Source organism: Brachyhypopomus gauderio, chromosome 9, assembly GCF_052324685.1.
Source record: "Brachyhypopomus gauderio isolate BG-103 chromosome 9, BGAUD_0.2, whole genome shotgun sequence".
NCBI lineage: Eukaryota > Metazoa > Chordata > Actinopteri > Gymnotiformes > Hypopomidae > Brachyhypopomus > Brachyhypopomus gauderio.
Genome location: NC_135219.1, coordinates 6,151,563 through 6,170,690, shown reverse-complemented (window position 1 = coordinate 6,170,690; position 19,128 = coordinate 6,151,563). Strand labels below are relative to the sequence as shown.

Below are 19,128 nucleotides of genomic sequence, written 5' to 3'. Positions count from 1 at the left end.
GCAACACCAGGCAGAGGTACAAAATGCAAGCTGTAATAAACGGGTCTCAGTTATTTAAGGTACAGACTGCTGGTGGCTGTGTTCGTCCAGAAAGCCAGTATAAGCACACACAAACACCACATCAGACAATTCCAAATTTACAAGGTACGGTAAACGAGACCAACACAGTTACCATTTACACACTGCACTGCAAGATGTTCAGTCCAACGGGAAATGGGGCATTTCACTTAGAAAGTACATTTCTATGGAATATTTAAAAGGTAAATCTTTAATATTCCTTTAAAATTTAATTTCCAAAGGCAAGATGTGCTAAATATCTTTGTAGGAGCATGCTTTAGAGGTATATAATTTGTTTTTCAACTACAAAATGAGTTTATACACATAGTCCTTATTGAGAGATTAGCAGGAATCTAGAAGTGTTGTGTTTTTCCAACATAGAGGGCATGTATTGATTCACATACATAAACATTCCAACAGTTCCAACAGAACAAATACTACTCAATCATTACTTCCTACACAGTTAATCCTAATGTCAATCCATCAAAGTAGCTGAACAAAATGTCTGGACCTATCTGCATGGCTGGAGTACCATTTTGTAATGTTAGGGACCATCACACAGACCCTCTTTTCTGAATTACCACTGCAGGGCGCATTTCATGCAGCTGTTTGAGCAACAGTTCAAATACATTTGAAAAACCTCTGTGAACCTCAAACGTTACATTGCTAAGACAGGTTAGCTTCTGAGGGTTTTTAAATTCAACGAGTTTCAATATGTCTCCAGCATCTGACCTACTGCACACAACTGAGGCAGTTTTTAGGTGCATGGCAGAGGTTCTTTTGCGAGGATGAACATCCAACATGACTGAAGCTTTCCTCTTTCCAGTGGACTGGCTGGATTCCTCCAGGAACTGAAGAAAGGACACCTCGAAGCCAAGAGGTTTAAAAGAGCTCAGAGATGCGTTTTGATCAGTACCGTCCTCTTGTGTCAGTGTGGTGCTGGATGAAGTGGAGTCTGAGTTTATGTCCGCATAGTTGACGGCGTAACTCTGCGCAGCCCTTAACCTCGTCATTCTCTTGTGTGCAAATGGTCTATCATAGTCCCCCTTGCGTGGCCGTCCTCTCCTGCGCTTTATCACTACAGAGACATCTGAGCCAGTGTCGGTGGATGGCTTAACATCTGAACCTTCTGCATCTCCAGTGCTCTCCTTCTCGGATGTCGGCTTTGAGAACTCTGACTCACTTGGGCCAGTATCCAACGCTTCCTCGTTCTCAGACATCTCGATAGAGCTTTCGTCCGTGTCATCACTCCTGGACGCGATACGTTTGTACCTGGAGCGGGGCAATTTCTTACAGTATATGTAGTTGCTCCTTTGCTCCTCCAGGTACTGTTTAGGCAGGCCATGCTGAACATAGTGTTTCATGATGTTTCGCTCAGAGCTGGTTACGGTCTCACAGCCCTTGATCATGCAAGGATACTGGAGGGGGAACTTCTTAGTGCACAGGGCAGATGCCTCCTCGGTAGTCTTCAGAATGGGTTTTCCATATTTTGTCCAGTGGTTCTTTTCATCTTTTCTCTTTTTGTCACCCCCCTTATAAATGGGTTTCTTATTAACCTCTCTGTTTTCCTTCTCAAGGCAGGCGTAGTTGTTCTTCCGGGGCCGACCAAGTTTCATGCCCTTCTCGTATTCCTTCGAGTTCATGAGTTGGTGTTTATAAAGGTCCTGGTGTTTTTTCATGGTGTGTCGCAAGAGATTTGACCGCGTACTATAAACACAGTCACAACCTTCAACTTCACACCGGAACATTCCATCCACAGGCTCCACTCTTAAGATCTTTGTATCTTTGTGTTCTTTGTCAATGTGGCTAACGTATTTCCAAAAATCAGTGAAGGTGACAGCGCAGTCTGGCTGGTCACACTGAAACCTGCCCAAGTCCACCTGTGACAGCAGGGCACCTGCTTCGTCAAGACTCAGTTTGTGGAGCTGAAGGTAATGTTGCAGCAGGTCTGTAACAACCTGGAATACACGAGAGCAGTCTTTGACCTGACAACGAAGCTCTGTTACCTCGGCATCCTCAGCGTCAAACACGTCATGCTCCTCGTTTTCATTTTCCTCCTCTTCATTTTGTTCCTCCTCATTGTCGACTTCAAATTTGGGCAGATCAGACTGATGCACTGCCTTGTAATGAAGTATCAAATTGTGTTGAATGGTAAAAGCGGCCACACAGCCCTGATGTACACAACGGTATGGCCTGTAGGGGCTGAAAACATCATCCATCTCCACCTTTTTGTCTTTAGCTTTCTTAGGCATTTCTTTTGGTTTGGGCATTTTAGGTCTTCCTAGTTTTGGCTTCTTGTCTGGGGACGTGCTACCTGCCTGTGCAGTGATGGAAGGTGGTTGGGCCACCACTGGTGTACCTGGAGGCAATAGACCTCCCAGAGACGTGCCATAGCTGTGCTGGCTGGGTGCTAATGGCCTTGGCCCCAGCTGGCCATTCAGTTGCTGCTTCATGTTAGAAGCAGTTTCCAATGATGGTGGCTGAATGGCTGCCTGACTTTGCGAGGGAGTAATCTGTGCCGTCTGCACAGTCCCTGGTTGACTAGTGTTCAGTGTACCAGGAGGAGGCTGCTGTGCAAAGGGTAGAATACTGCATTCTGATTTAACACTTTTGTCTACGTTTTTCAGAACTGGTGCAGCAGTTCCATCAAGGTGTTGATGTTGTCTACGTTTTGTTTTCTGCACCAGTCTGTCATCCAGAAAGTGTGAATCCGAGATACCTGGAGTGGGACAGGGACTATTTCCATCACCCTCCAAGGATCTTCGGCTGTAGTGACGCTTGATTCTTGTATTCACCATCTGCTCTTGTGAATAATTGTGAACAGTTTGATAATGGGCTCTTAAGTTTGAGTTTCGCGTGAACGTCTTGGAACACACCTGACAACTAAAAGGTGCATATTTAAACCGTTCTTTCCTCCACTGATTAAGCATGTCATCAGTGTAGTTGTGTAGCTTGATGAGATGTTTGAACAGTGCATCCTTTGTCATGGCTCTGTAACCACAACCATTATTGTCACAACTGTAGCCTGGAGTCCCAACAGCAGAGGTCAAAACCTCTGAGGCCACAGATACTCCATCAGACTCCGACAGTTCAGTAGTAACCTGGTCACTTTGAACTATTTCCTTATCCAGAACCAATCTTTCAAGAGCTTTCTGGATTTCTGCCATTTCATCCCGTTGTGGTAGGGACTCATTAGCATTCACATCGACGGCCACAGGGATGTGATCTGTACCTTCATTTGGTGCAACACTGCCAGTCTGGGCCAAACCTTCTGTGGATAGTTCAGCACTATTTCCAGCATGATGCTTATCGCTTTGAGGGATGTTCTGAACTCCTTGTGATATTAGCTGAGGATCCATTATAGAGCTCGAGGAAATGGTGCTTTGCAAAACCGAATGGTCTACGCCTTGCCCTTGACATGCATTGTTTTTCTTGTGAAAGTCTCCAGCTAATATCTGTTCACGGAGTTTTTCCTTAACACTCTTTTCCGACACCAGATTTTGAGCAAGGCTAGCCATGGCAGCCAGAAGACCATCGTTTGACAATCCACTGGTGTTTACGGTGGTAGAATGTTGTCGCATCTCCTTCATCTTATTTAATGTTTCTGCTTGGAGGATCTTGCCAACGTGATCAGTGGGAAGCTTGTTAAAGGAGGCAGAAACGTTGTCTTCATCTAGCAAATGAGACAGTAATGGATCTGACATAGCAGTATCATTGGGCAAGGGATTACATGACTGTGTATATTTAATTTGATGCGGATTGCTCCTTTCATTTCCATGTTCATGCTTAATCAGGCCGTTTTGTCCATCTTGAGGATGAGAGAGAGTTGTATTGCTAACAGTCTGTTGTCCTACCTGAAGAGGCTCACAGGGATTTGCAGGATTCTGTTTGATCTCACCACTCTGCTTACTATCATTAGAGTATGTGGAATCTTCTCTGTGTAGAAAAGTGACATTGGGGAATAATTTAGGATCAAGGGCTTTATTCACAGAGTGAAAGGTCTGGTTGGTGTCCTGGGGAGTGTTTACAGGATGAGGGGAGTTTAAAAGATCAAGAAATGAGGTGGGCAGGTCTGCTGTCAGGTCCGCTTCATCGAAAGCCTTGCAGTGAGAACGTTTAGACAAATGTCCTCCGAGAGATTTAGGACTCTGAAACTCTCTGAAGCACCTACAGCAAATGAACTTCCCATCTCTGACGATGGCAGGCCACTTTGTCCTTTTGTTACGTTTCACTCTTTTTATGTCGCCACCATGCTTGGAACTGCCTGCATCATCTTGGGAACTTTGGGAGTTCACTCCAGTTGGAGGGGTGTTTTGTTGTGAGCTGTTGGGACGTGGTAACCCCAGGTGTGGGTTTCTCTCTAGTTTTACCACACACTCGGTATGTTTTACAACATGTACAGAGTTCTTCTTGGGATGATGAGTGTAGGGAGATGCAGGTGAGTCACTGGAGTGGCCAGGAATGGATGGATTATTCATGCTATGAGATCCTTCCATCTGAGAAGGAATAAAGTGACACGGGTAATTACTCTGAGTCTGCAAAGGAGGGTAGACCATTCCTACACACTGAGCATCTGGCCTCTGATTTTGTGAGCCTGCGTTCACGTGGGAAGAAAATTGACCAGCAGAAAGGGCATCCATATTCGAAGTGATTCCTTGTGAATGACAAGCCTGCTGTTGAAGTGAACTGTTCACTGGGGCAGAGGTCCATGAAGATTCAGGTGGTCTGTGAGACTGACTCGAAGAGTTTCCCAATTGTGAAAGAACAATGGGGTCCAAGATATTTTCCATCTGGTTGGGGAACGTCTGGCCTGCAGTAGATGCTAAATGGGAGGAAGCAGAGGAACAACTGGAGCTTGGACCACTCGCTGAGGATGCTGGCTGTGAAGCAGGATTCTGGATTTGTGTCACAGGAACAGAAATTCTTTGCCCGGTCTGTTTCTGCAAAGGGGCAACAGAATTAACCTTCGCATTCATGGGTGCAGTTCTACTCGTGGACTGGACTTCCCTATTATTCTTCCTCGTTAGTTTCCACTGTGTATAAAATTCTGGGTGGGCAGCTTTCATGTGCTTGGTTAGACTCCTGTAAGAGCTGTAGTCTCGTGAACAGGTTTCGTATGCACACTTGTGTCTGTGTTTCTCCTCTGCTGCTGGACCCAGGCTGTTTGCCTGCATCGCCTGTACCGGACTGCTCACGTCCGGGGTTAGGCTGCTGGTATGCATTGACTGTATTGGTCGGCTGACGTCGGGGGTCAGGCTGTTTGCGTGCATCGACTGTACTGGTCTGTTCACGTCTTGTGTCAGGCTGTTTGCGTGCATCGGCTGTACTGGTCTGTTCATGTCGGGGGTCAGGCTGTTTGCGTGCATCGACTGTACCGGTCTGTTCACGTCGGGGGTCAGGCTGTTTGCGTGCATCGACTGTACTGGTCTGTTCACGTCGGGGGTCAGGCTGTTTGCGTGCATCGACTGTACTGGTCTGTTCACGTCGGGGGTCAGGCTGTTTGCGTGCATCGACTGTACTGGTCTGTTCACGTCGGGGGTCAGGCTGTTTGCGTGCATCGACTGTACTGGTCTGTTCACGTCGGGGATGAGGCTGTTTGCGTGCATCGACTGTACTGGTCTGTTCACGTCAGGGGTCAGGCTGTTTGTGTGCATCGACTGTACTGGTCTGCTTATGTCAGGGGTCACGCTGTTTGTGTGCATCGACTGTACTGGTCTGTTTATGTCGGGGGTCAGGCTGTTTGCGTGCATCGACTGAACTGGTCTGTTCACGTCTGGTGTCAGGCTGTTTGCGTGCATCGACTGAACTGGTCTGTTCACATCTGGTGTCAGGCTGTTTGCGTGCATCGACTGTACCGGTCTGTTTATGTCGGGGGTCAGGCTGTTTGCGTGCATCGACTGAACTGGTCTGCAGAAGTCTCGGGTCATATTTGCGTGCATTGACTGTACTGGTCTGCTCACATCTGGGGTCAGGCTATTCGCGCGCATCAACTGTACTGGTCTGCTCACATCTGGGGTCAGGCTGTTTGCGTGCATCGACTGTACTGGTCTGCTCACATCTGGGGTCAGGCTGTTTGTGTTCAGTAGATGTACTGGTCTGTTCATGTCTGGTGGCAGGTTGTTTGTGTGCATTGACTGTCCATGTGTGCTCACAGAAACATGTCCATTGGATGAAAAGGGTGGTGGAGGACGCCTCTGAGAAACTGGCACTACTGGTGTACCTTTATGAACAGACAGTGGTAAGGGTTCCATGTTATTGCCATATGGGTCCTGGTACTGTGCTTGTATCTGAGCTACTGAATTTGGAGAATATCGTCCATATTCGGTGTTGGCATTGCTATAGAGTGGTGCATTATGGGTCTGTGAGACAGCAGTCTGCATTTGATCTTGCAAAACTTCTCGGGAAGGTACTTGTGGAAAGTCCTCCAGAATGCTCTGGTAGGAGGGTGTCTGAGTAACAAGCATTGTGTCACTCATCAGTGCATCCAGGAGGGAGTCCTCCGTCCTTGGTTCATTCAAGTGGGTCATGGAAGGGTTGACAGGGGGCTGGATCACTCGACTCTCCATGGGGATGAGAGGCTGTATGGGACTTGGATCAGGTGGTTCAGTTTTAAGGGTTCCAGGGTCAAACGCACGAGTGCAACCAGGATCGGAAGTGTTGAGCATACTTTCAACAGAGTGCTTCACTTTGACCAGGGCTGGCGGGTGATTTGAAGCACCCGAAAGGGTGTCCTCCAGAACAGCCTCCTTAGACGGTTCACAGGATTCATCGGGCTGAGACTCCATGACATGATCTTCAGGCATCTCTTCTTGAGTTTTCTTAGCATCATGGCTCTCCCTGTGTAGATCCAACTGTGACTGAGAATGGAATACTTTACCACAGCCAGGATCTCTGCAGGTGAATGTTTTGTAATGTTGCGCCTCATGATCATAGAGTTTAAAAGCCTCACTGAAAATCTTCCCACAGCCAGGAAACATGCACTTTGCCTTGAAGACCGGATGGTCTTTCCTGTGTACGAGAAGCTCGGCGTTGGAGTCAAAACTAGCTTTGCAGTTAAGCTGAATACAGATGTACGGTTTGGTACCACAGTGGACCTGAAGGTGATCGTTTAGGTGGCTAACGCTAACAAACTGGCGACGGCAGTACTGACAGACGATCCGCGTGGTCTGCAGCTCTAGGAAGCGCTGAGCTTCTTCCACTTCCCCGTGATCCTTCACGTGGGCAAGCAGATTGCGGAAGTACTTGAATCTTTTCCTGCAGTTTGGAACAGGGCAAATGTTGCTCTGTGTCTCATCTACCACCATCCCAGTGAGCTCAGCGTGAGGGGCTCCTGACTCTCTCTTCATACCATCAGAGTCCCCACTGCAAGTGTTTTTCGCCTTGGTCTTCCGTGCCTGATTTTCCCCACTTTTGGCTTTCAGTGTAGCAACAACAGAGGCAGCGTTTTTTGCATTTGCTAGTTTCTTAGTGGTTTTCATTGCAGTAAGACGTTCTTTGCAAGACACCTTTACATGTGATGCAACATGTGGGTCTAGATTCTCCCTCGTTTCAAACGTCTCTGCACATATCGGGCAGCTGTAATATCCATCTTTGAAATGAGTCTGTGCATGACGCACTATTCTGTGACCAAGAAACTCCTTATCACACAAAACACAATATTGCATGTATGCTTGCCAATTTCTAAACCTTGCCGACACAAACCCTTTCTCCCTTAACTTTTTGATTTCTCTATTTTTTTGCCTCTGGTCTGCAATTTCCTTAAGTCCATTTGTAGCATCTAAAAAGTACTCGGAAACATCCTTGAATGTCTCCTGAACAAATCCAGAATCATCTTGCTCTGTTTCTTCTGGACGATCATCATTTAGCTCATCGATGGAGGACACGATGGACGCCTCCTCACCCATCAGACCTAAGCAATGTCGCTTTAGGGTCCTCCAGTCCCAGAACTCAGGGTCGAAAGGCCACTGGGTTTTGAAAACTAGGAGAAGTTCGCACCGTAGAGAGTTGGGTACGGGAAGACTCTCCTCTTCAAGCTTCTGGTCTGGCTCATTGTAAAGTGTTTCCACAGCATAGTACGAGTCGACTGTTGGCGCCAGAAGGAACTCTGTTAGCTGGCAGGCCCGTTTCACTTCCAGGTCAGAGGGCAGCAGGCACGAAATGGTTTTGCACATTGTTGTTTTGCTTGCTCCCTCACATGATTCCATACGGAGAGCACGTACACACATCTCAATGCAGGTGGGCAATCCAATCTTATCCAACTGAGGGTGAGAACAGAAACCAAGTCTAAGTTTTTTAACATGTATAATAATAATATTATTAAACTATTGCTTAATTTCAGCAAAGGTTTAACAAGATGAGCTGAAGCACAGGTGTGCAGAAGAAGAGAAACTCACCTCCGACTGGATCACTTTTATGAAAAACAACAAGTGGAACACAGTTTTGGCCAAGCGAGACATCTGCCGGCATCTCTCCAGAAACCCTTGCTCTGAAGGCTCTAAGCGCTTCAGGAGTTTGCTCCAGAAAAGGGTCAGTTCCCTGAGAGAGAAAGAGAGAGAGAAATTATAAATTTTCCATTTAATGACAGCAGTTTGATAATCTCACACCACTCTTGTTCCAACAGCTGATGAACTCTCTCAGAGAAACAGCATTTAGACTGACAGTGGGTCTGTAAGTGATGATTTAATACTAAGAATTTTGTGTCTCCTGCCTAAATTGAAAAGTCAATGTTGGTAACAAGACAAAGCCGTCTCTTTCCATCTGAGCTCACCAGGCGCAATAAGAGTCCTCCTGGAGGAGCTGTCTGCTCAGAAAGCCTGAGCAAAGTGTGAAGGCTCCTCTTTCATCTCCTTCTGCCTCCAAGTTACAAATCATCTCCAGAGCATCTCGACAGTCCACCTTGGAGAGCTGCAGCAGCAGACGGTAAAACAGTTATTAGTATGTATGAATTATTGAGTCCAAAATATCAGCAGACTCACTAACAGCACAGCAAAAGAGACATTTTCATAAAAATGGTCAAAGGCTCAAATCTGAACTAAAATGCTAAACCCACAGTTAGTGTTTATGGCTGTTATCTTTTCTACTGCACAGCCAATCACAAACTTCTTTATGTCATATGTTTGTACTCTTATTTAAGCATTTACAAATTTCTACACAAGACACACACATTTGGGGGTCCTAAACTCACCTCATCCATGAGTGTTTGCTGTGGGGCAACAGTGCACAGACACACCAGATAAATCTGCCTGAAGTGCCCTCCCCTGCCCTCAAACCCAGGGCAGTCAACACAGGCTCGGGCTAGCACCGCAGCCTTGTCCATGTAGTTCTCTTTGATCAGGTATTTCACTCGCAGCTGCAACAGGTCTGGACCTTCGCGGCTGAGGAACTCACAGACTAGCAGAAAACAAAGAGAAAGAGCCAGTTTTGTCAAACCACTGCTGGGCATTCAAACAGTATTGGAAATCGTGATCTAGTCATGTGATTCCTTTGGTATATGGTTTAAAATTCTACATATGTGACTGCAGTCCTTTACAAGTATGGAGCAAGAGGAGCTCCTACCATTCTCGTCTGGAGGCATCTCGTTGCTGAGAATGCCCTGTAGCGTGCTGTCGGTCCACATTCCTTTCTCCAATGCAGCAGAAGACAGGAGGCGGAGCTGAGTGATGCCATTCTCCTCCAGCAGCGAATGAGCTTTCTGAATACGCCCAACACAATTGAATAAATTAATTTTATAAATCGAATGGAAATTACTCCTACACATGTACGAAAACCTTCAAAGACAACAATTATAATATTACATAATTTGATGATGCTTGCAATAGATAAAATGTTGGTGTTAATAGTTTAGCATACTGTACCTGGACAGAGGACTGAAACTGTCTCCACAACGCATCTGGAAAAGTGGCAGATATTGAAAGAAGCAGTTCCATACAGTTCCTGAAAAGCAAAGCAGGAATTCAGGCACAACAAATCAGCTTCCTTTAAAGGAGACTGTAGAGTGGATGAATGAATATATTCATACATAAGGGAAGAAACTGGTATTATGCATGAGAACGCAGGTCTGAGAAAGTGGCAATCTCAGGTGCACTGCAGGTAAAAGAGGGATCTACTCATGAAATGTTGAACTCACAGCGAGACTCTCTCGAGTACAACAGAGACGTCATCACACTGGGTGGAGAGATGGTTGGATGCCCGCGCATAGCTCAACAAGGCCACAGCGTAGCCCTCCAGCATGGGCCACGGGTCTTCCTCAGATCTCCACCTACCCATGTACTCCACCAGGGTCTGTCCACACACAGGAAGCACGATTAGGTCCTCTTACAGATGGTACAGCATTCAGCAAACACATTTATACACTGAGAAAGGCAAATATGAACCAGGTTATTTTTTGTTTTTGTAGAATTTTCTAAAGCTACTACTAGGGTTGTGCCGATGGACGATATCACCTTTCTGAGGGCGTGCTGCTAGCGCATATACAGAAATACTTACGCGCGGTTGTTGCCATTAGATTTGGTTATTTTTCCACCATATCAGTGGATCCTCTTCCCCGTCTATAGAACTTTCCTGCAGATAGATTGCCATTTCTGCCTCAGCTCTTTGCTCGTCCGTTATTTCTCTAATTCTCGCCTATCAAACGGAATTAAAGTGGCGCTTTTAACTGACGCAATTACGTTAACATTCAAGCGTAATTGTATTAGAATGTTAACGGCTTTTAAGAATAATTGTATTTGAAAAATATATTTTTTTTAATGCAAGCACCCCCCCCCCCCCCCCGATGGCATCGTCCATCGCAATGTTTCACTGCCAACATCGTCGTCTGTCAATTAAGAAGACATCGTCCAACCCTAGCTACTACACTGTTGATCTTAATATATGATTGCACTCCAGAATAATTTCAGTAGATCTTTGGTAATTACAAACACCTAGAATAAGAGTCTTCTTTTATTTTATTTTATAATGACTGTCTGCAACAATGTACATGTTTTCCAAGTCAAAAGCATCTGCAACATAACTTGATGCAAATACATCTTGTGCAGATTTTACCTCTATAAACTCATTCTGGTCACATTCTGATGCTGCACAGAAAAGCACTGGTGTTAATGGTTGCATGATCACTATATCACTGACAGTATGGGTAATTAGGGCTGATAATTATACCTGCTTCTAATTGATAATTAAGTGTTCCAGTAGAGAACGGCTCCACTTTGGCTGAACAGAAGGACAAGTCACTAAATGGAGCATACCAGTACACTCCATGAATGGAACCAACACGCAACATGGAAGTTCAAAGCACTGCACAGATTTACCAGTAGTGGAGAGGGGAGATGTAGAGACGTGTAGTCAAAATAGTAGCAATAATGTATTTGCAAATCTGAGAGCTGAGCTTTACCAGTGCAAAGGACAGACCACTGAGTAAACAGACAACAGAAGAAAAATGTAGGAGAGAGAGTGGGAGGGACAAGGGGAGGGAGATAGAGAGAGAAGGAGTGACAGAGTGGAGAGGGAGAGACTGATATGGAGAGAGAGCTGAGAGAGACAGAAAACCTTAAGTGTACTCCAGTTAAGTGAAGGAAAATAAGAGAGCATGGCCTCCAGAACTCACAGCCAATAAAACAATAATAATACCCAATAAACAACATACACAATAAACAGCCAAACAATAAGACCCAATAAACAACAAAATAATAATACCTAATAAATAACAAAAAAATAACAATGCATAATAAACAACAAAATAATAATAATATTTAATAAAGTGCACAAAAGGTCAAAGTTTAATTATTTCACTGCTGTATCAGTTAACTTTAATTGTTCGATTCTACCGGGAGAACAATCTGCAGTTCTTCTGTTTGCCTCTCCCTGATCTCAGAGCAGTAGGACAGAGCTGCTGTTTGAGGCTCCTTGATCTCTCACCATTAGGACAAAGTGGCTATCTGCCACTCCCTGATCTCAGACCAGTAGGACAGTGCTGTTGCCTGCATGATTTTGCCCACCACGAGTGCTTCAGCACCGTTCTTGCCATCTCCAGCAGAGGTGGCATCTGCTCTCTACAGCGTATTCAGCTCCTAACTGCCTGAGACACACTGACTCTGCAGGGAAAACCCATCAAGCTGCTAATCACCACGGCCCTCGGCAGCTCTTACTTGGAGACGTGTGCACAAGCATCTGAATCGTGCATGTCCTGAGGTGTCTGGGCCACTGAATATTTTCTTGTGAGAAATCAACCGAGGCACACACAAACTGCTCCAATCAGAGGGAAAAGCTGAAAAATGTAACTGTTTTGAACAGAAATACAATTGAATCCATTATGAAATTAGTGTGATATGATAAGATAATCCCTGATAATTGTTATGGCAGCAACAGGTCATCACTGAAAGTCAGGCCACAGGAACAGGTCTTAAAGAGTGAATCGGGTAGACACTTATCTGAAACCTACTTAATCAGAATGTAACCAGACAGCTAGCGGGGCAGCCTATAATAATGGACCTCACTCACCTGTACCACTGCACTCTCACGCCACTTGAAATAACTATCATTAATAACCTCTCCAGAAGGTACAACTACTTCCTCTAAACCTCTCCTGAAGGGACGGCCACTAGGTTTCTTGCAGGTGGGATTTCTCTCCCAAACAATCTGCAACCTTTGCAATAATCTAAGGCAATCGTTTAAAACACTGATTCCAGTACAGTCTTCTACTCTCAATCACAGTTAGATCCATGGCTCTAAGAAAATACATATACACTGATCTGTTGAAGATCACTGATCCCACCGTGATGTAAACACTGTGTTTGATCATTCTATTCATGTGCAGTTCCAAAACACACTCTTAAGTCTGAGCTAAATAATAGCAACAACAAAAAATTTAAGAGCAAATTCTTCAGCACCACACTGAAGTGTATCGGTCCTATAAAGCTTTAAGTGTTGTGTGGTCAGGTCAGCCGTAGCCATAGAGACAGGAGTGCGAAGGAATTGGACTTCATTGGATGTTTAGTCACACTGTACACACATTACCTTATGACATGCGCGTTACCACATGACATGCGCGGTACCTTATCGATCAAATGATAGCCCAGGGATTGTGTCCGTGGCTTTTAATCTCCCTGCCTGTTTATGCAGGTACACAGAGCTGCAACCCACATACAGCTATAACTCCCATAATGTGAGAAGCAACATGCGCCGAGATGAGATCAGCTTGCATGCGCCGAGAGGCGTCATATAGATGCCCCGAGAGTCTGACTACAGATCAGCGTCCATGCTGTGAGAGGAGTCATACATACACCTGGGTGGTTTTCTGCCAGTGCACAGTAGCAGATCCCAGATGTGAAACCAATTGAGGAATTGAGATAAAAGCTCTCCTCTTCCTCTTCAAACACCAACTGGGAGCATCAAACACCAGCCAGGCGAGTGAAATACTGACTGAGAGAATCCTGCATGTCTCCTCAAATGAGCACATAATGAGTTATGTTTCAGCTTTTCAAAATCAATCTCTGCCTTGTAAAATGGGTTTGCACCGTGGATACAGCTGGCAGGGGTGATGTTGTGAAGATCGGTGCTGGCAGCCCCTAGTGTAAGAAACAACACTCAAACAACGTGAGGCACGTGTTTCACTGCCTCAACACAGATATGCCACACCTGTCCTGTAAAGGGAACAGACATCAAAAACAAGATAATACTAATGCCGCTTCACTGATGCCACCGAAATAAGAAAAGCACAGTTGAAGGTTATTTCGAAGTGGACACATCAATCAAAATGCTTCACGATTATTTAAACCTGGTGATCACCCCACTTTCCATCAGACCAGCCAGTGTGTGCAAGGAATAAGTAATTCATTTTCACAAGATCAACAAGCAAAACCTCTCATAATAAATAAGGCAGACAAGAGAAAACAGGGCACTGTATATATATCTGTTTCCCCCTCCATCTGTCTATCCCTCCATATACCCCCCCATCTCTTTCTCTCTCCCTTTAGACTGCTTATTCATCTGTTCTTCCTCATCACCGCACAGATGCAGACAGTCTGCCATGCTGCCCCCCCCCCCCCCCCCCCCCCCCTCTGGAGTGGAAACGAATAGACAAATATTACTGTTAATCTGCTCTGGACTACATTTCATCAAGACACTCGCTCACCCCACTTACAAAATCTGCATACACAAGACTGGGGCTTTTTCTCACATTTTGAGAAACACAAAGAAACTACTGAGGATGAATTACATGGGTGTGTCATGAAAAGCCACTGGATCAGGGAGATAATGGCAGGAGACGGCAGTTCAGACAGAGATGCTTAGATACTTGCAGCATGATGTAAATACCCAGCGCACACACACTCCGTCACAGTATAGCAGTGTGCACACGTGTGTGGGTGTGCGCACACACACACAGAATCACAGTTCATCAGTGCACACACTCTGTCACAGTACAGCTGTGTATACACATACATGCACACACACACACACACACACACACACACACACACACACACACACACACACACACACACACACACACACACACACACACACACACACAGGGTCACAGCACAGCAGTGTGCACTAGGGGTGACCTGCAATATAGTCAACTATACCCCCTAGTCGACTATGAACATCATAGTCGAATGTACCATTCTAACTGCATGGGGGTGCCCAAGGATGCAGCTAAGAATTAATTGTTACAAGAAATGTCTTTGTTTTTGTTATATATAGCCTTTTGTCAAATAAAATCATCCTAATTTCTGTTAATAAATATTTTAAAATGATGTGTGCGCATTAACAATAGGCATCTTCCTTACTACACATTAATAAATCACAACCTGCAGTTGCACAATCCAAATGAGCGGAGCTGAACACACTACAGGATAGTCAGCATCTGCCGAGATTATAATGGCTACTAAAAAAGCTTCAAAAGTATTTTGAAAAATATAAAGATGAATCAAACAAAGTAAAGTGCAAGTTATGTCATCAACGTCTTTCATTTCGCACGACAACAACCAACATGGCATCCCATTTAAAACGGGTAAAAAAAAACAAAAAAAAACAAAAACAGTTCAGCCGTTTGTCGTTTAGGTCGTGTCGTCTTGTCTCGTCGCGGTGTGTCTCTGACAGTTCGATATGTGCACTGACGGTGACTTTTTTTTTGTTATTGTTCTCTAACGTTTCATTAAAAAATAATAAGTAAATAAATAAAAGCTGAATAAAGCCAACCTACCATGTTTATTCATTTATCTGAGTGTTTTAGGTTTTTACTTTGAAGTGGAAAAAAGTCCTGAATGAGAACGGGATCCTGTTTAAAGTGCACTAGATAAAAAAAAAAAAAACCCCGATTCGACTATTAGTCGACTAAAGGGAAAATCTGACGAAACAGATTTGACTATGAAAATCCTTAGTTGAATACACCTCTAGTGTGCACACTCGGTCACAGTACAGCTGTGCATGTACACACATACACGGCCACAATACAGCAACACACACACAGGTCACAGTATAGTAACATGAAACACACACACACACACACACTGTAGTTATATATGAGGGTGCACATATGTGAGGACTAGGGATGCAAATGATTAATCGACTTTCGATTAATTGTCGATTAAGACGTTACTCGATCAAAATGTATTAATCACGATTAATCGTTAGAGAGCGCTCCTGTAGTAACTTGAACAGAGTGTAAGAACGAGAGGTGAACATGTGTCGCGAAAGACCAGAGTGGAAAACAAAATGAAGCGGGCGAAAAGACGTGCGGTGTGGGACCATTTTGAAGCGTGTTCGGGAAACGAGGCAGAAACTGCGTAATCCAGAAAATCCCAAGGAGGGAAACTTTATTTTCCACGCAACTCAAACAATAGCACTGTTCTCTTCCCCTCCCCTGACGCGCGCAGGCGCCGCTCTCCCAGTGTCACTTAAAGGGCCAAGTGCCTGTCTGTTAGGGAATTCGCTGCGAGGAGTAGTAGTCGCTACAATTTCAACATTGTTAATTTAGGCTAAGAAGTCAAATGTTCTCTGTGTAATGCGGTATTGAAGTACAACAGTTCCACTAGCTCACTCAATTATCATTTGAACACCGTGCATGCAGATGTCCTGCATATCACCAGTGCACCTGGTCAACCTAAAAGTTTGGGAAGGCGAGCGTTTTCGAAGCTCGCTATGAAAAATGAAGAGTGAGCTAAAACAAAGCTAGCTACCACTACTGCTGTAGCCCTTACAACAGATTGTTGGACGACTCTAACAACAGAAAGTTACATTACCGTGACGTGCCACTACACTGACGAGAACTGGCAGCTAAAATCTGCAGTGCTGATTACGACGAACATGTCGGACAGACACACCGCTGACAATTTAGCTGACAAGCTCAATGATGTTGTGGAGACTTGGGCACTCTCCGGTCGCATTACAGCATGTGTTCACTACAACGCTAGAAACATTGTCCAAGCATAGGCTCAATAATATTCTGTTTGGCTCTCTATTTAATTTCTTCTTTAAATTTTTTTTTTTTACATTTTTTAAAATGTCTAATGTTTCAAATGCAAGAACGGAGCCAGTCCTTAATTTATTCCTTTTTTAAATGAAAGAATGTATTTTGTTATACCATGAAAAATTCCTAATGCATAATTACTTGAGCAATATATCATATAATACAATATAATTATCATAATATAATATATACTTTTTGACCAGTGTTTTAACTACACTGCTCAAAAAAATAAAGGGAACACTTAAACAACAGAATGTAACTCCAAGTCATCCACACTTCGTGTTCAGATAGGAAACAACACTGATTGTGAATCAATTTCAACTGCTCTTGTGCAAATGGAACAGACAACGGGTAGAAATGAGAGATTTTCAACTGATTTCAAAGACTTTTATTAATTGAGATCTAGGATGTGTTATTTTAGTGTTCCCTTAATTTTTTTGAGCAGTATATTTAGCTAATATTTTTAAAAGCCCTATTGAAACACTGAAATTCAGGTGGAAAACGCCGCTTATCGATTAATCGAAAGTCGATCGATAAGATCAATCAACTAACGATTAATGAATTAATCGATAATTTGCATCCCTAGTGAGGACACATACACACACACAATCACAGTACAGCAACACCACACACACGCTTCCAGTCAAACAACAGCACAGCTCCCATAAGCAAGTCCTGCATGTTTATAACGATATGACTGCGTCTTTGTTTATTGCACTTCTATCTAACTTACTGATATCAAGAGAACTTCCTCAAATAAGAAGTGTGTGTTTATTATTTGTGTCTGCTCGGTCTGTGTTTATTGTTCCAATAAGAAAAAAAAAAGACCTGTAGACAGAAATACAATAGACTAGCAGGTGTACGGAGCGTGGAGGACCACAGCCGACCCCGCTCACATATTCCCCTCTGATCCGATGAGGGCTGTTATCTGGGCGACCAGTGCGATCAAGTGTGGCAAATCATTAAGGCGGTACTTAATCCACAGTAGCGCTGCCCTGCTGGATCACACCACGGTGTCACCGAAGGGGCCATCCTCACTGCACCGATCACACTGCTGTGCATCTTTTAAGGTCAGGGAGTTGTGAAATCATCCCGTTTACATAAAATTTGGGTACAGTACAAACAGGATCACAGACTACACCCTGCAGTACAACCGTTTCCGAGCTGAACTAGCCCACAAGCTGTGAGGTCAAAAGGTTTTCTTGAAAGACAGTACAAACCATGCAAATGTAAGCGATGCATGCACAGTGTGATTCTACGAGCACTGGAACTGTCTGGCTTTCGAACATATGAACAGAGCAATATAAGCTCATCTGTCTGCTTGGCTCTTCTTAAAAATTTTAAAAATACAGCTACAAATTGTACATCATTGGCATCACATGTTAGGAAATAAAATTAACTTAGGTTGCCTTTCAAAATGGAGAGTGGTGGAAATCAAATTGATCATTTAGTATTGTTCCCACGAGGGGCCACAGGGACCATATGCTACGCATAGGCGCATGGCTCACTGCTCGTCCGCAATGGAGGTGCGCAGTTGACGTACAGACCATGGACCAATATCTCGGGACAGAATATGATGTCCCAACCAAACCGGTGCCTCTGTTAACTGATAAAAGATCTGCCTGTGAGTGTCAACATCAAGGCGAGAGGCACGCCACGCTCAACGCACATTTATTTATTTATTTATGGCGTTTTGGAGGACAATAAGGCGAGCGACGCCGGGGGGGGGGGGGGGGGGTCGTCCGAGTCCTGCGTGTTTGGGAGGTTATGAGGAGAGAGATGCACGAGACGGGGTTAGACTGGCGCGCGCAACGTCAAGGAGCTCCGCGCGCACACCTCCGTGTTTGTTTATAGCCCGACGAGCTGCGCGAATAACGCTGGTCGGCCAGCGCGTCCGCGGCTTAATGTGACGGTAACCGGGAAATTGGTTCGCTTTACGGGGGGTCAGTCTGACGTTGACCGTTTAAACGACTACATTGGCGGGCTCGCTAGCTGGCCGCGCTAGCGATATTGCGCCGACGTGTGTGTGTGTTGTTGCGGAGGACGCACCGTATAGCGCCCCGCGGCACACAGAGCGCCACGGGGCTGAACGTACTGACCTGACAGAACGCCTGGCAGTACTGGGAACCGGGGTCCTCCGAGTGCTCCGGGCTGTCGTTCAGGGCGGCTGCTAACTTCTCCAGGCGGGCAGAAAGCGCCTGTATCTCGAAGAAACTCCCACTGTGACCGCAGCTGTCCCGCTCGGCCTCCTCGTCCGCCATCTTCACATCTAATTCCGCCGCGTACGCACAAAACAACCACGTGACCGCTGCTCTACGTCGGCACGTAACCACGTGACCGCTGCTCGACGTCGGCACGTAACCACGTGACCGCTGCTCGACGTCCGCACGTATTCCGCTGGTGGCGTTTGCTGCACGTAGATTTCGTCTCCTTCGCTCGGGCTCTTTGATTTTGTGTAGTTGCGAATACATTACCGGGACGTGACCATGTGCAACCTCGTGCCAACATCGTCGTTAGGATTTGGCACGCACTTAGTAGTTGGATTGCAACGCGCACATTTGTGTTGTGATCGTAATTTGCTAGTTTGTTGATTTTAACTAAATGAC

At 45.1% G+C, this 19,128-nt stretch overlaps 1 protein-coding gene across 1 annotated transcript; it reads right to left on the bottom strand.

Annotated features, from left to right (window-relative positions):
- Nucleotides 1–17: 17 nt before the first annotated feature.
- znf292b (zinc finger protein 292b) lies at nt 18–18,803 on the bottom strand. Its single transcript, XM_077016664.1, has 8 exons — nt 18,622–18,803; nt 10,184–10,338; nt 9,912–9,990; nt 9,613–9,748; nt 9,242–9,447; nt 8,825–8,961; nt 8,451–8,592; nt 18–8,315 (listed from the first exon to the last, which is right to left on the bottom strand). Exons 1-8 carry the CDS (start codon nt 18,781–18,783, stop codon nt 612–614), a joined length of 8,721 nt encoding a protein of 2,906 aa, XP_076872779.1. The 5' UTR covers nt 18,784–18,803; the 3' UTR covers nt 18–611.
- Nucleotides 18,804–19,128: the final 325 nt, after the last annotated feature.

What these genes read in the sequence shown, in the direction of transcription:
- znf292b (XM_077016664.1), bottom strand. Translation starts at nt 18,783, where the DNA reads ATGGCGGACGAGGAGGCCGAGCGGGACAGCTGCGGTCACAGTGGGAGT. An exon ending in GTACTCGAGAGAGTCTCGCT is followed by an intron (nt 9,991 to 10,183) that starts GTGAGTTCAACA and finishes TTTGCTTTTCAG; the next exon opens with GAACTGTATGGAACTGCTTC. An exon ending in GAGGACTCTTATTGCGCCTG is followed by an intron (nt 8,593 to 8,824) that starts GTGAGCTCAGAT and finishes TTTCTCTCTCAG; the next exon opens with GGAACTGACCCTTTTCTGGA.